Source organism: Leuciscus leuciscus, assembly GCF_965113295.1.
Source record: "Leuciscus leuciscus genome assembly, chromosome: 22".
In the NCBI taxonomy this organism is placed as follows: domain Eukaryota; kingdom Metazoa; phylum Chordata; class Actinopteri; order Cypriniformes; family Leuciscidae; genus Leuciscus; species Leuciscus leuciscus.
The window spans coordinates 21,175,549-21,189,576 of NC_138746.1; the positions used below are offsets into that span (position 1 = coordinate 21,175,549).

Sequence of the window (14,028 nt, forward strand, 5' to 3'; positions counted from 1 at the left end):
ATTTGGTTAAAGTCTACCTTTATTATTGAATCAACTCTCACCTGAATATATATTAGTCTTGTTTTATTGTGATACCTTACAGATATAGCAAAAATATGATATTCGAATTTGTGACTGTTATGATAATCTGACAGAAATACAGATAAAGACCAGACTGATGTCAGAGATTTTTCAAACGTCTTTTTATTTTTCTGTTGACCAAAAGAATTCAAAATAAATAACTCGGCGGACATAAATTAATTAAATTAAGGTCAATTTCATGCATAATTCCCTGAAAATAAAACACGTTTTTTTTTTTTGTGTGAGAGAAGAGTAAAAAAAAAAAGATGAGAAAAAAACAGCAATAAATGAATATAACCACCATCTGCTTCATCACCAGGCTGAAGAGGAGTGTGTTTGTGTGTGTGAGAGAGAGTCAGACCCCTGATACATTTGTAAGACTTGTGTGACTTTAAGGTTATAAGTGACATCATCTGAAATCTCTATTAAACCAGTTCACCTGCATCTAAACAGCTGGAAGTGTTAGTTGGCAGTAGAAAAGTTCAAAGCTGGTGGTTTCAGCTGACTTTCATGCTCAACCATCATCCTACATGGAGGCCCACCCGCACCTTATCATAACAGGCATCAGCAGTGTACAGTTAATTCAATGTGTGAGTGCATTCTATATGTCTAAGTGTGTGTGATTTGATCCAGGCAGAGGCAGGAAGAGCAATGCAAAGTCTGAAGCACTTGAGCCCAACACCGAGTGGCCGTTGGCTGATTCAGCCGAACTGGATAATAAGGTTTACAAGACTGCTACCTCTATCAAAACCCATCTCAAAGAAACACATGCTCACATGTGCACAGATATGGTGAAGATCTACTGTAGTTTAGCTGCCCTCTGACTCAGGACACATTCAACAACACATGCTGGCAGAAAACAAGAGCTCACTGAAAGTTGAATACTGTGTAAATACTGATATTTCTCTTCATAAGCATATTCTTTATCATGCCTTATACTGGTACACAGAGTAGCTTATGAGGTGTGTGAGTGGCTGTGTTCCTAAACCAAACGAGCTGCCTTGCTGTCTACTGCCTACACAGGGAACATCAAAAGACTCAACTTACAATGAATTCAAATCATGTTGAAATGGCAAGGCTGCATTTATTTGAGCAAAAACAGTATCATTTGAAATATATTTTATGAGTTAAATCTTTCTATAAAAATCTAAATCTTTAAATATTTCTATTTTAATATATTTCAAAATGTAATCTATTCCTGTAATGGCAAAACTAATTTTCAGCTTCATCTCTCCGTGTCACATATAATAAACATATATCATTTATAATTTAATACATATAATTTAATCAATAATAATATGCTGAATTGATGCTCAAGAAACAGTTCTATTATCAATGTTAATATTTTTTGTGAAAACCATAATACATTATTTGGTGAATGCACTGTAAAAAATTTCTAACCCTCCCAAATCAAAAATTTCAAGTGACCGATAACATCTAAATTTTTAAATTGGCCCAAGTGAAATTCTTGTTGCAATAGTCTGTTAACATTGGCTCAATGAGAAATAATAAGTCAGACTAATTGAAAAATTTAGATGTTATCGGTCACTTGAAATTTTTGACTTGGGGGATGTAATTTTTTTTTACAGTGTAGAAAATGTAAAAGAACAGCATTTATTTGAAATAGAAATCTTTTGTAACATATAAATGTCTTTACTGTCACTTTTGATCAATTTAATGCATCCTTGCGGAATATAAGTGTACATAACGAGTGAAAAAAACTTCCTTTTTTTAATGAAAATGAGCTTTAACAATACTTTTTGGATAATACTTTTTTCCCACTTTGGATTAATATTACCTCTGAGCTCACTGCAACGCATTAAGAGGTTCTCCTAGAAGAATACAAGCAATTCTGCCTAAAATTTGGCCAAAATGAGGCATCTCAGAAGGCTGCATAATCAGTTGCATATATTAGATGTATATGATGCTGTCTATGTAGGCAGTACATGCTCATAAAATCAGTGTGTGTGCATAAAGAAAGTGTCTGTTGTGTAGCTAAGCTCACACACTCCTACCTGTCTGTACAAAATCAAAAGTTTAAATGCTAAAAACGCAACTGCATGAGTCATAAAGAGCATGGGTTAATGTTCAGTGCCATTTGTTGTGATTTCTTCAAGTGGTTCTTTTCTGTTTTTTCTTTAAAGCACATTGATTATGAACAAAATTAGGAAGCACAGAGCAGGCTGAAGCAATGCCAGCAAGTACATTTGCAATTTGGATGAAGAGTTTCAGAGAAGAAACCCATTTTCAACTGCGCTCTCTCACACGCGCACACATAAACAGCTGTCTATGAATGTAAACAATAAAAATGGAAAACGGGCGCTGCAGATGCTGTGATCCAAACACTGCATTCAACGGATTTGGCCTGTTTTTGCAAATGAGGCTAGAAAAAATACAAAACGCACATCAACATACACACTCTCACGCACACAAAATGCTCGGGTTGTGTGATGAACAGAGGAGGAACAGGGATGTGGCCCCCCTGTGGCCCAGAGAACCACTGCAGCTTGTGGGTGGCAGTCCAAGGTTCTGTTCTTTGGTTCTGGGCTCTTATTGGCCATCCTAAACAATTATTTATGACATCACTTCCCCCAGATAATACAGAACCCTCACCCACATCCTTCTTTTTCAGCTCATAACAGCAAAAATAGGCACGAAAAACACTTGAGTCCATCAGATGAATTGAAGGCTGCTCTTTAAACTGATGCAGCTCTGCCTAAAATCTCTCTACGGCTTGCTGGAACTCACAAAACACTTCTCACCAGGTTAAAGAAAATCACACAACCGTCTCGAGCTGTTTGTACCGCTTCATTCTCGCTCTTTTCTACCGAAGGCCTGTAAACATTACGAACCACATTAAAGGCCCCAATGAAACACACTCAGAATCCACCGATTTCACTTCAAACACTGTTTAGATGCACACTAAAGGAGGTAAAATGGTCATGTGATTCTATATAGAGGGACTCTCTGGGGTGAAGTGGGGGTGGGAGATCTCTTTGGGGTGCTTTATATTTGTTCGACGACACTGAAAGACTAAAATACAAACAGATAAAAAAAACAACAACAACTGTTATAGCGGATGCAGTGCGCTTTCCTCCACGGTGTTGTCAGAAAATACACTAGTGATTCGTTTCGAATGAACGTGTAGTGGGTTCAAATGCAAAAAGGCCTCATTTTCCTTCTTTAACACTTTTTTTTTTTTGATTTTGCATTCTGTTTTCCTGCAACTCTCTGAGGCCCCTGTGATGCTCGGAAAAACAACACTTGGCAAGGAAATACACAAAAGTACAGAAAATATATGGAAGCAGATTATATCCATACAGGGAGAAAATGCAGTGTTCAGCCATTGTTCATATTCGTCTCTCTTCTCCGTGTTTTTTTCCCGAGCCAGGACTTTGGCCAGACGGTAAAAGCTGTAAGCTCTGTGAGTTCGTACCAAACTAAACAAGGAAAAAATAAATAAAAGCTTTATGGGTCCTTCAAATGTCACTCAATAACAGATTTCATGTAGTTATATATTTTCATTTTTCTGTTGAAATATTACTTCTAATCCTGGAAGCAGATTTGAAAATAGTCCTTTGAATCCTTTAATTCTTTTTGTTATTTTTTGTGTCTTTTTTTTCCCAAAATACTTCATTAGAAAAAAGTCGTTCTCAGCAGGTGTTGAGAAAAATATAGACTGTGAAAAGCTCAGACTCCAGGTTAAGACTGTCCCACCCCTCAGAGAGATGCTTCACACTCTTCATCTTCAGCACAAAGGCATCTGAAGAATGAACGTCCTCTTCAAATCCACACCTGCTTCAAACCTTAGCGACCTTTCCGAATCAATCCTTCGCTCTTACTCGCATCTATCTCTCCTCAACTCCGACCCCCACCCCACCCCACCCCCATCACTTCTCTTCAGAAGCCCTGTATATGACAGTAAGCCTCGAGACTGGAGAAAAGGATGTAGAGAAACCAGAGACTGAAGAAAAAGAGTGTCGTGAGGATGCGCTGTGCGCGCGGGCCGCCCAGCTCTCCACCGATGTGAGGCCTGCGCCGGTACAGCAGGACGCCCACCGCCAGGAAGGCAAAGATGGTGAAGAGGGTGACAGAAAATGCCAGGGAACCTGCTGGCACCTTGAACTCACGACCCTGCATGTGCCAGTAGATGGCGGCCACTGACCACGCCACACCGATTCCCAGGAAAACGTTCACGGCGTTGCTACCGGTCACGTTTCCGATAGACGCGTCCGCGTAACTGTCCTGCACCGCTGAAACTTTACTGGCAAAGGTGTCTGAGGAGAAAAGAGAGATGCTGATGTAGATGCTTTCATAAAAAAGTATAATGATCTATGATTAATATGCATTAAAATGAGTCAAATTAGGAGGAATCAGATTTTGTACTGATTTGATGAGATAAAATAGTTAATTGAACTTTAAAAACATACTTTATCAAAACTTCCTCCCCGATCTAAAGAGCATTTATTAAAACAAAGCAGTTCACCTCAATAAATGCAAGGGTCCGAGCAGTGGCGTCATGCCCATTCAAAGTGAGGGGTGATGTGCCCCCTCAGATTTTTCCTCCCTGATAATTTTTTTGTCACAACTTTATTCCTATTATGCTCCATAATATACCAGAGCCTATAACGACTCAAATGTATTCTTCTGGATGTGTAATAAATCGGTCAGCATCAGCCCGCCCCTTTTTCCTAATATGGTGTCTGTGTATATCAAATCTAGAGCGCTAATCTTTGCTGTGTATGTTCAAGCAACTCACTCGTCTCGCACATTGAGCTGGCAATGTTTTACAGATGGTCTTGAAGTGGTAAGTGGGCAAAGCAACAAATCGGCATTGAATTAGTTATCGGATGATATTAAAAGGTAGTGGGATTATTTGTGGTTGACCTGGAAATTTTAACTTGATCAAAAAGTTATGGATTTGATATTAGCTGCGAATTCAGAGCATTAACTTAAGTTGTGTCAGTGTAACATTATCGATAGCTAGCCTAGTCTAACCGTAAACTAGTTGGCTAACGTTACTGCCATACATTTCTGTCAAATATGAACCATTTTCAAATAAACGGGGTAGTGTTAACCTTATTCAGCACTGAAATCTGTCAAACTTCTTTCAAAGTCCTTCATCACATATTAATATTAAAATAACTTAATTTCAGAGCACCACAAAGTCAGACCTCAGCACGTTTATGTACCTTTAATGTAAGATCGTTCTTAGGTCACATACCAATTTAAAATCATAACATAAAAACTGCAATGGTACTGTTTTTAAAATCATGTGTAGTAGGCCTAAGTGTACAGTAAGTGTGTGTGTAAACATGCTTTAATGAAGTAGACTTCAAAAGCTTTTGAATTTGAGCTTACAGTTCTTTCATCAACCTGTCTTTTACATAAACTTACAAAATAGATACTTTAACTTAGTCCTCAGATAGAGGAGGGCTGCTGCTAGCTCCGTTAAGGTATTTCTGTCCCTCCCAAACTGCATTGAAATGGTATGTTTAGCAGCCAGAATAAAAAAAAATTCAGGGGGAGAAACCCCCTGACCCCTCCTAACATGATCCATATCACCCGTCAGAAAACAATTGCAACGTCTCAGATTGTGCCCCCCCAGAATTTTGGCTTGCATGACGCCCCTGGGTCCGAGAGAGAAAATGGTCATTAAAATCCATGTCTGATTTTGGCACAAAAACACTTTACTAACTATAAGTGAACCTATAAGTGAATAAGTGATATATAAAATAATAACAATATACAGTAATTCAAAGTTTGGGGTTGGTAAGATGTTTTAATGTTTTTGAAAGAAGTCTCTTATGCTCACCCAGGCTGCATTTATTTGATCAGAAATACAGTAAAAACAGTAATATTGTGAAATATTATTACAATTTAGAACTACTGTTTTCTATTTTAATAAATGTGATGGAAAAGCTGAATTTTCAACATCATTACTCCAGTCTTCAGTGTCACATGATGTTATTTTAATATCACTGAGATACTATTATAGTTTTTATTAATATTTTGAATCAGTTAATATTTTGATATTAATATTTCTAGTTTAAATGTAAATTTTTCATTTTCATTTTGTTATTTTGTTGTGTTTTTTGTAATTTTTAATAGTTTATTTTTAAAAATATGTCAACCGGTATATAGTTTTTAGTAACTTTTATCTCAAGTTTAGTTATTATAGTACATCAAATTAAACAAAAATGTTTTTTCATGATTTTAGTTTCAGTTAATGTTTTAGTTGACTATAATAACCAACATGATCCTTCAGAAATCATTCTAATATGCTAATTTGCTGCTCAAGAAACATCTCTTATTATTATTAATGTTGAAAACACTTGTGCTGCTTAATACTTTTGTTTATTTCAGGATTTTTTTGATGAAATCTTTGCTGTCACTTTTTTATGTCCTTGCTGAATTAAAGTTTAAAAAAAAAAAAAACTTTTCCAAGGTAGTGCATATGAAATCACCTCTTTAACACTGTATTTATAACAACAATGTATCATGTGTGCAATTTAAAAAAAACTCACAAACTCACCAGGGACGGATGTTCCCAGGGCTACAAACACCACAGCGGTGACTGAGTCCTTCAGGCCAATGGTGCAGCCGAAGTGACTGGCCAGGTCACCAATCACAGCCGTCAAAAGACCGATGATCACTATAGAAACAATGAAACACGCCCACCCGTTCCAGTATTCCGTGGGCGGGACGCAGGCAAACAGGACCTTCCAGAACACAGTCAGGAAGTGCATGACATAGTCAAAACAAGACGGCAGACGTTCTTCTCCCCCCTCATCCTCATCCTCATCTCCTGAGATAAAGACAGAAAGACAAAAAGGAAAAAGAAAGAAAGGAAAGCAGAATTGGGGTAGGGGAAAAAAAGAAAATGAAAAATGTTAGTATTGTTATGTCACCCGCATTACACATCTTCCATACCTGACCAAAGCCCTCTCTTTGACATCATGGTGATTTGATAGTCACGGTAACTGAAGGCTAGATACTGTGACAGCAGTGTTTCTATTTCAACACAGGGTCATAAAAGACTAATATGTAGAATTCATTTGGGAGTAAATCTGTGGGGATGAATTTAAACATGGTAAAACATATCAAACCGAGCTGATAAGGCTACACTTCTATTTGTAGCTGAAATCCTTATTAAATTAGCCAAATGTTTAGTAAATGAACAAGGGCAGAGGGATCAGTAGAACCGTGTAGGAGTGTTGTGGGCACAGTTTTCATGTGAGCCTGGGCACATAAGAGATATAAAAAAAATAGTGTGTGTGTGTGTGTGTGTGTGTGTGTGCAATATGAGCATGAGTGTATGTTTATATAATAACTGAGATGTAAAAATTTTGGAGACCCACACAAAATTTAAGTTTTGTTGCTTTTGGTCTTCAAAAGTTAGATTTTTTAATGTTTTGAGCATTATCTTATGCTCACAAGGGCTGCATTTATTTAATCATAAAATACAGTAAAAACAGTATTAATGTGAAATATTATTATTACTATGTTTTCTATTTTAATATGTTTTAAAATGTAATTTATTCCTGTGATGCAAAGCTGAATTTTCAGCATTATTACTCCAGTCTTCAGTGTCACATGATCTTTTAGGCCCTGTTTGCACCTGGTGTTAAGATGCATTTTGGTCAATCGCACAAGTGAACAACGGGGACTAAAACGTTTTGAGCTTGTTCACTTTTGACCACTTCTAGTGGTAGTCGAAAACGCATTCGACCCTCAGATAGTTTGGTTTCAGTGTTGATAATCACCTGCACTGACAGTTATGGCCTCCATGAATTGTTCTCTCCAGGAGTTTGTTCCCACGACCAGAGCCAGGTTAGTCTTCTTAATCAGCTTATCTACTGTACTCTACAGCAAAAACACACAACAACCACAAAACATAATCAAAATTCTTCCATAGTGCAAAAGACTGCTAGTCTCCTGAATTCTCCATGTGTGTGTACCTTAAACTCGTACGACTCCTCAATGATGATCTCTATTTTTGCATGCTCGCCCAGTACAGGCTTCCCCATCTCTGCTATCCTTCTCGCTTCCTCTTCCTCCGATGACATCTTCCTCTCTGCAATATCTACAAGAGATTTAGAGACAGAGAGAAACTTTCGTGTTGGATTGAGTCATATTAGTACATCAAATACACACACACAGTAGTAAAGACTTTCAGAACATTTCAGTAAGAGTGCGCAGGGGGGAATAAAAATCACATGCACTCCATAATTCATAGACTTTTCATTAATATTCCTGAATATTCATTGTGCATTTAAACTGCACTAAATTCATGTGCGTGTTTAGAGTCAACGGGGCTCATTCAGGAAACACAAGCACGGGGAATTTGTGTAAAACGTTCATGAAGTTATTCTTACGTAACTTGTCGCACTGAATCGAATGTGACTACTTATGAAACACTGCTTTTACCATCAATTTATGCAGAAATTGGTTCTGCTTTTGTTTTATGAATGAGGCCGACTGTCACTTTAGTTTCTCTTATTAGAAAGACTACACATGCAAACACACACACACAACAGATTAACAGCCAAACTTTTGACTGAAACAAGTGCGAGCTGTTCTGTTGAACAGTGATTCAGAAGGACAACAGCACAACATCCACACACACACACACACACCACAAATACACAAAAAAGCCTCAAAGTTAAGATGAACTTTCAAAACCCCCTGCAACCCAAAGCTTATCTTCTCGTGCACGTGTTGTAACACACACAAACCTGGAGACACACGTGTGTGTTCATCCACAGAGTGAGGCAGACGAGACCACAATTACTGCAGATGGCCTCATCTTGCCTCACACACACACACACACACACACTGTACATACACAACTCAAACTTACCATCAGCTAATAACAGAGCTGTGTGTGGAGAAAAGAGAAAGGGAGGGGTGGAATGACATGAAGAACAAATTAGACAGATAATGGTGGAGGGAAATGCAATGAGATGTTGGATAGGATTTATTTACTCCGATAAACATGAATAAAAATATTCGCAGCCGCTGGCGTTTCATCACCCAATACAGAATGTCCGAGCCGGACAGGTGCGACAGGTGTGACCGGCCAGATGTGATCAGATGTGATAGTGTGGGCTGATCCAGAGAGCCGGAGCGGGTGGTTGCTCCTGGCAACAGGAGTGTCTAGTAGCATTTGAGATGTAGCGACAGAACAAAGAGGTGCTAAAGCTATCCTTATTATTCACACACGTTTGCTTTCCTATCGTGATGCGGATTTTCCATTGGCTACAATTGCTTTAATACTGAGTTAATGATATTGTCTGTCCACTAACTCTCAGAAAAACCTTTTAGCATTTGTATATTTAAATGTAAATATTTTTTGGTAACACTTAAAGTGATAGTTGACCCAAAAATGAAAATTATGTCATCCTTTATTTACCCTCATGTTGTTCCAAACTTGTATGACTTTCTTTCTTTTTTTGTGTGGAATTTAAAAGTTTTAAAAGATAGTATACCATGAAAGTCAATGGGGTCCAACAATAAGCAGAGGCTCCGTGATTTTTCCAGATGTTTGTGATTTTTGTGATTGATTGTAATGTTTGTGATAAGAATTAAGGATGAGGTTTTAAAAATATATATTTTACTCAGTTTCTACCCAAAATATTTACAGCTTGGCATAACTAGAATGTATATTCATTCTAAAAATGCCAATTTGATTAATTTACATGATATTTCAGGTCTAGAAGTCACATTTTTAAAATTAGGATACCTTATATATTGAGTTTTTTTCAAGACAGCATGTACCTTAAATATCAAAGTAAGAAATATATAGACTGTTAAATTTTTTTTTTTTTTTTTTAATAATATTAAAGGGTTAGTTCAACCAAAAATGAAAATTCTGTCATTAATTACTCACCCTCATGTCGTTCCAAACCCGAAAGACTTTCGTTCATCTTCGGAACACAAACGAAGATATTTTTTATGAAATCCGAGAGCTTTCTATCCCTCCACTGACAGCCTACGCAACTACTACTTTCAAGCCCCAGAAAGGTAGTACCTCAGTTTTATGAAGCGACCAATTTATTTACAAAATATTAATTTCAACACGCGTTCATGAGAGCACAACGGCGCATGCATGTTGTGCTGATTCGGGAGTAAATTTGAGAGCTTGTTGCATGACCGTGCGTCGGATATTCATATTTTGTAAACAAACAAAGTGGTAAATTATGTTGTTGTTGTTTTTTTGTGCAAACAAAGCACTCGCATCACTTCATAAAACTGAGGTTAAACCACTGGAGTCACAAACATTAATGATGTCTTTATTACTTTTCTGGGGCATGAATGTGGTAGTTGCGTAGCTGTCAATGGAGAGACAGAAAGCTCTCAGATTTCATCAAAAATATCTTAATTTGTGTTCCGAAGATGAACGAAAGTCTTATGGGTTTGGAACGACATGAGGGAGAGTAATTAATTTCAGAACTAACCCTTTAAGTCATTAAGGCTTCTTTGGAAGTTTGCTAAGGGATCACTGGACTAAATTCAATTTTCATTTTTGGATGAACTTTCAACTTTAAAACAATAAGGTTCCATTTGTTAATGCATTAGGTATCCTGAATTAACAACAAAGATTTTTTTACAACACTTATTAATCTAGTACCCTGACCCACACACATTTACACGAATATGAGCACCAACTACAGGAATCAATTTCTTTGTCTCTCCATTACTTTTTTTTTTTTTTCTGTGTGTATAATGACTTTAATAGTTCTGTAATCAGTGCTGTAATTTTCTGTTGCTGAGGATGAATGAGATGGCGAACAAACAAGCTTTGATTAAGTGTGTGTGTGTATGTGTGTGTGTGTGTGTGTGTGTGTGTGTGCTGAGATGAAAATATCGACCCATAATGAGAAGCTGGATGTGTAAATAAGCCCATCATTTATCCTCGAATGTGTCTGTGAGAAGGGGTGGGGGGTAGGGTGTCTTGATGTACATTATTATTAACCAGTAATTTATGTAGCATTGTCAGCTCTAGGCTTTTCAGCATGTCTGTTTCATGACAGCACACACAGATGTGTCAAACACACAAAGGAATTCATTTAATCTATCCATCACTTTCCCTCTCTCACTGTTCTTTCTTGGAAGCTTCGATTCAACAGTTCAGTGCAAATCTATTGCACATCAGCGCTAGCAACAGCTGATGGTACCTTAGCAACAGATACCAGACTCCAGGCTCTCTCCGCCCTACGTTCTGTGAGGTAATGGGATCGTGGGATGTAGGTGTCGATATTCAGGCGAAAACTCCCCTGTCGTTGGCTCATTCACAGCTATTCCCCCATCACACACGTGAATGCAGAGATAGCAACACACACACACACACACACACACACAGACTGAGGTGATATTGGCAATTCTGTGATAAAATGATTCCCTTCTGATAATCTTCTCTTTAAACGTCCTCATATGGGACACGTGGTTGGGGTGTTGAGGTTTGGGCTCCACAGGATATTAATCACACAAAGATACAGCATAATAGATAGTCTGATGGATCTCCTGTCACATCTCTCTCCTCTGCTGTATCACCCCATATATATATATATAAAATATGAACTGCTTATAAATGAATAGTTTTCAAGTTTTTGTTAACTTAAATGTACTAAATTTTTTGCACTAATTTTGAAAAATATACCAAAATTAATACATATGACATGACAAAATGTTGACTAAATTTATAGGATATTTGTTTGTTTTCTTTGACAAAAACAACAAATAAAATTCATCATCCCTCACCTAGCTCTCTCTATCTTTCTCCAGTCTCACAGTTTTCACCCTTTTTTCATAACTGACTCTACCTCCATATTATATATATATATATATCCAGCTGGTGTATAAGAGGGTTCAATGCCAAAGAAAGCATCCAGTATTTCGATGTATAAAGCGGAGAATGTTTCTTTAGATCCCTTAACATATTTTGCAGCGACAGCACAGGATCAGCAGTTCTAAAGTCGTGTTTTGATGTAGGACAAGTGATGTGTCTCCTATTACAGGTTCAGTTTCAAAATCAAATACAATCCATTGATACAATCTTTTATCTATCTGCATAGAAGACTACAAAAAAAATAAAAATTGCGTTACTGAATCGACACAGCGAAACAAAATTATATGAGTTTGGAAAGGCATGAAGGTGAATAATTAAAAACAGAATTTTCGTTTTCAGTTGAACAATTCCTTCAATCTTACTTGCTCACTGAATTATTAGAATTGTTCACTGGATCATCAAGGAACCAGAATTTCATTTGGAGGAAGCAGAATCAGAACCACGATCACTAAATTACAAACAGCACAATATATCTACTACAATTAACAGAATGCAGTTTCCCATAGAAACAAGAATGTAAAAAAATTATAGTCATGAATGCGCATATATCTGATCTGACTGAGGAACTTTTTTTCTGGGTTTCTCTGTACATCAAAATTAAATCTTATCCAAGTTCATGTTGGCACAAAAATAAAGAAATATCTAATGAATAATTAATAAACTGCTTGTTTACAAGCACACAAGTGAGGAGACAAGCCAACATGTTGTATTTGTGGGCTTAGGTAAGTTAAGAAGTAGGTTGTTTAATATTGTCCAGGCGAGATGAGAGCTCAAACAGAGAGGACCAGCTGTTCTTCATCTCTCATTCTTTCTGAAGGGTATAATACTGGGACAAGGACACATGCATACATGCAAACACACACACACACACACACACTTTACCGCAGTGCTGCGGTCTGGGTGCTGGTAGCATTGACCACGTCTGCCTGATTTATGGAGAGGTATTGAGAGACTTGACTACTTGGTGTGTGTGTGTGTGGGTGTGTGTGGGTGTGTGTGTGTGTGTGTGTGTGTGTGTGTGTGTGTGTGTGTGTGTGTGTGTGTGTGTGTGTGTGTGTGTGTGTGTGTGTGTGTGTGTGTGTGTGTGTGTGTGTGTGGGTTTGTATTCATTTCTCACACTCTTTGAGATCCTGCACTGGCATTTAAGGTCAATGTTTACTGAAACTCCAAAGGAGTCTGAAAAAGCAGCACTGCTTGCTAATCCTTCACATAGTTTCCTAAACAACAGTCTTAAGGCATTTTTGAAACTATATAAAAACAGAAAGACAAAGACAGGAACGTTTCCATTTTTAAAACATCACAAAAATGTCATCACAGCTTTTCTCGTGTGAGTCGGAGATGAGTCAGTTTGAGAGCTGCGCCCTGTGGGTCTTCATTGGATTCATGCGCTTTGACTAAAATTCCCAGTCCACTTGGCGGCCATCTTGGCTTTCCCCCAGGTAGCTATTTTAGATCTAGGCAATAGGCATCTTATCAACTTGAATTGGGATATCTCCGAAAGTTTTGGCTAACCTTTTGTTTCAATAATGTATATAAGAAATAATATCTGACAAAGACGGCTTCTTCAGCTCAAAGTAAACAAAATACATCATGCCGCTAAAAGACAAATGCGTTCTAGAGCAAAATACAAAGAAGGTTCTTTTATCTTTAAAGGAATACTTCACCTCTGGAAAAATGAATGTGTATTTAAAATGGGTCATTTATGTAGAAGAAATGTGAAATTTACTGAAGTTTACTGTGGCGGGCAGGACGAGACTGAGGGCCGTGGGAGAACGATGAGAGGCCGGTGGCGTGATTACTGAGACGCACCGGTCTCGTATCACCGGAGTGGGAATTTTCTTAGCAATGTTAAAACGCACATCAACCGATCACTTGTTTAGCGTTCATGTAAACACTACATTCAGATTCACCAATTGGAATGAATTCAGTTAGATTGAAACAAAAGGTGTGCATGAAAACAATGAATGGCAACTGCAGAAAGCAAAAGCCGAATCCCGGACATTTTGGACGATCTCGACGGCCGGACATGTCCGGGAAAAAGAGGATGGTAACCCCTACTACTCAGCTTTCTCCTAATACTCAGCTTTCTCCTACTACTCAGCTTTCTCCACAGAACA

The 14,028-nt window shown here is 37.7% G+C and overlaps 1 protein-coding gene across 4 annotated transcripts in view; it reads right to left on the reverse strand.

Annotated features, from left to right (window-relative positions):
* Positions 1–167: 167 nt before the first annotated feature.
* The window catches only part of slc8a3 (solute carrier family 8 member 3), a 54,480-nt gene continuing 40,619 nt past the window's right edge, over positions 168–14,028 (reverse strand). The window contains exons 4-8 of one of the 4 annotated variants that reach the window (XM_082154420.1): positions 8,924–8,941; positions 8,022–8,146; positions 7,827–7,926; positions 6,596–6,865; positions 168–4,337 (exon numbers count right to left, since the gene is read on the reverse strand). In XM_082154420.1, coding sequence (XP_082010546.1) covers positions 3,961–4,337; positions 6,596–6,865; positions 7,827–7,926; positions 8,022–8,146; positions 8,924–8,941 — 890 coding nt within the window. In that variant the 3' untranslated portion in view covers positions 168–3,960. Of the gene's footprint in view, positions 4,338–6,595; positions 6,869–7,826; positions 7,927–8,021; positions 8,147–8,923; positions 8,942–14,028 lie in introns of all 4 variants that reach the window. The other 3 variants (XM_082154419.1, XM_082154422.1, XM_082154421.1) reach the window with 3 other exon arrangements.